We start from the raw sequence: 2,772 nt of genomic DNA, 5'->3' as shown, positions 1-2,772 counted from the left end.
ATATTGTATTTTTATATAAAAAAATTAATTATTATTCTTTAATATATATATATATATATATATATCAAAGACCCACATTTGCAACACAAACCAAGACCCAATTTGTTTTCTTGCAAGTGTCTTCACCAATTTTCTCTTCTTCAAGATTTGGTGATGGGCATGTGGGAAATTCATCGACATCGAAGGATTTTCCCGATGGGTTGGGTGAGACGACCCAGTTGTTCAATTGGGTTGCTCAAACTCTATATCGGCAAAGAAAGATGCTAGCTTTATTCTATTTCCGGATAATTGCTTCAGAGTTCTTTAGTTGGGTCACTAATTGCCATTTTGTAATCTGAATTTGATAATGCGTATTGGATATTAGATAAAATTGAGCTGCTTAGAAGTTTTTTGGTGTAACTAGTTTGCTTTTTCTTGGTGTTTATGGTAGTTGAAATTCCTCTTAAACTGGGTATATTTGTTCCTATATAGTCGTTGTTTTCAGTTTTCCGGCAAGTGTTTTATGCTTTTGGTTTTCTTACAGTAAAACTAATGTTAGAATACAAATGCCAAGTTCATGGCAACATGGATTCTACATCTGTAATTTGTCTTCAAAAATGGTAAACCATCTCAACCATTTTCGCAAATTGTATTTTAGCTATTGCACTAATTGTAGAAATAATTGTTAATTTTGCTCTTTCGATGAAATGAAAGATGACCAATTTCGCGTTTGTGTTGAAATAATTATTAATTTTGTCATTTTTGATGGAATTGAAGATAAACCCATTTGGGATGTGTGTGTTGAAATAATGGTTAATTGAGTTGTTTTTTATGGAATTGCAGATAATTTATTTGGTGTGTGTGGAGCAGTCATGGTGTTTTGTTGAAGAAAAGAAACAAGAAAGAAAAGCCATGATGTTAAAGAAAAAAAAAGTCATGGTGTTAATGAAAGAAAAGAGAAAGAAGACAATGACAAAAATAAATAAAAAACATAAAAAATTAAGGGGTTAAAACGTCTTCACTCTCTTAAAGAGAGTGCACTACACCTTCCGTACCACCTCAGCATTTAAGAGGAAAATAAATCCATTTTAAAATAGTTCACGGGGTAATAGGTCCCCCTCAAATAATAAATGTGCAGTTGAAATTTTGGGTAAAGGTTGAGGCTTTTGACCATTTTCTCTATATTAACTAATTAAATTCACAACTAATATGATGCAGGAAGTAACAGCACACCCTCCAGCATCACCATGGCATGCAGTTCTTTATGAGATAATATTGACTTTCTTGCTTGTTTACACATATTATGCAACTACACTTGATCCCAAGAGGGGTAAAATGGGAATTATTGGCCCAATTGCAATTGGTCTCATATGTAGTGCCAACATCTTGTCTGGTGGTACTGCTTTTGGTGCAGCAATGAATCCTGCTATGTCCTTTTGTCAAGCTGTGATTAGTAAGATATGGACCAATCATTGGGTCTATTGGCTTGGTACATTCGTCGGTGGTGCCATTGCTGGTTCCATCTATCAAACCATCTTCATTGACAAAAACACCGATGAGGAACTCCCCACCATTAATTATATAAGAATTTGAACCTTTAATTTGCTTCTAAATTAGTTATTTGATCATCAAGTTGTGCTCATTATGTTCTTGTCGTTCTTACCTACGTCGTTTTTAGCTTTTGTTTAATTGTGAAATCTTGAAGAAAGAAACAAAGTTTCATTAGTCTTGTTATTGACATTATTTTCTGCTTTCATGGATTAGCTATGGTTGTTTGACACATACATTAGTTTTAATTCGTCCATTTATACTCTTCAACTCCTCCCCCTCCTTTAAGAAAAAAATCACGTGGTAGCAAAATGAATTCTCCAACTAGGGATTCTTCGAGTGGATTAATATATAAAAGGGTGGCCAATTGGTTACTATTAATCAATCTTGCCAGGATGTACCCTCTCAAACATATGGAATCATATATCGGAAAAACTATCGAGTGAACATGTGTGGAGGAAAATGCTGAAGAAGGTCATGCAATTAATGAAAACAAAGATTATGATTCATCATATGGTAGTCACCAGCGAAGCCAGTTCAATGAAGCTCAGGATGATCCAGCTAGCAAGTCCTGATTCAATTGTGAATTCAAGCAGTATGGCAAATCCTGTAGTGATTCCGATAAATGATCCAAGAGATCGAGCATGATGTTACAGTACTAGTGCATCATCTTCCCCTAACGAAAAATTAAGCGGAGTAGAAAACATCAAGTCATAATTACCAGGCGTAGCTAATGTTCAAAATAATTATCGCAACTACGGTTAGATGAAATATCTAAATATACATCTCTTTTATATTTGTATATTTATACTAGATAGTGTTATTTTCCTTCTACAGGTACTAGAATCTGTATTATTTTCCTTCTACGGGTACTAGAATCTGTATTAATACAACAACTTCATAACAAGTTCACGTATGAACAAGAACAGTTTTTGAAGTTCTTTAACACCTTCAACACAAGATTATTACTAATCTATCCAAGAAGTGTATTAGATATCAGAAAATAGATGAAACAGAAATTTTAGACTAAGTCCCCCGAGTTCACGGAGTGTTCTTAAGGAATAATTCCCCTCACTGTACCCGAGGTTATGGAATTTTCCTCCCAGGATAAAATGGTCTTCAATCCAATTATAGCGGCACCTCAAATAATTGAATTCCACGAACGCACTCTAACGGTTTGAATGAGCACACAAAATATTTTTAAGAGAAGAATTTTGTATTCTGAAAAATTGCGTATATCAAACC

The 2,772-nt window shown here is 34.1% G+C and overlaps 1 protein-coding gene across 1 annotated transcript; it reads left to right on the top strand.

The window, feature by feature from the left end:
• The first annotated feature begins 1,188 nt into the window (after positions 1-1,188).
• On the top strand, positions 1,189-2,175 carry LOC124892400 (aquaporin TIP1-3-like). The gene is made up of 2 exons (XM_047403689.1): positions 1,189-1,495; positions 1,922-2,175. Exons 1-2 carry the CDS (start codon positions 1,189-1,191, stop codon positions 2,173-2,175), a joined length of 561 nt encoding a protein of 186 aa, XP_047259645.1.
• Positions 2,176-2,772: the final 597 nt, after the last annotated feature.

Source organism: Capsicum annuum, unplaced genomic scaffold, assembly GCF_002878395.1.
Source record: "Capsicum annuum cultivar UCD-10X-F1 unplaced genomic scaffold, UCD10Xv1.1 ctg46716, whole genome shotgun sequence".
Lineage (NCBI taxonomy): Eukaryota > Viridiplantae > Streptophyta > Magnoliopsida > Solanales > Solanaceae > Capsicum > Capsicum annuum.
The sequence above is the reverse complement of the archived record's forward strand: the minus strand, read 5'-3'. Positions and strand labels throughout refer to the sequence as shown.

What these genes read in the sequence shown, in the direction of transcription:
- LOC124892400 (XM_047403689.1), top strand. Translation starts at nt 1,189, where the DNA reads ATGATGCAGGAAGTAACAGCACACCCTCCAGCATCACCATGGCATGCA. An exon ending in CGTCGGTGGTGCCATTGCTG is followed by an intron (nt 1,496 to 1,921) that starts GTTCCATCTATC and finishes CAATCTTGCCAG; the next exon opens with GATGTACCCTCTCAAACATA.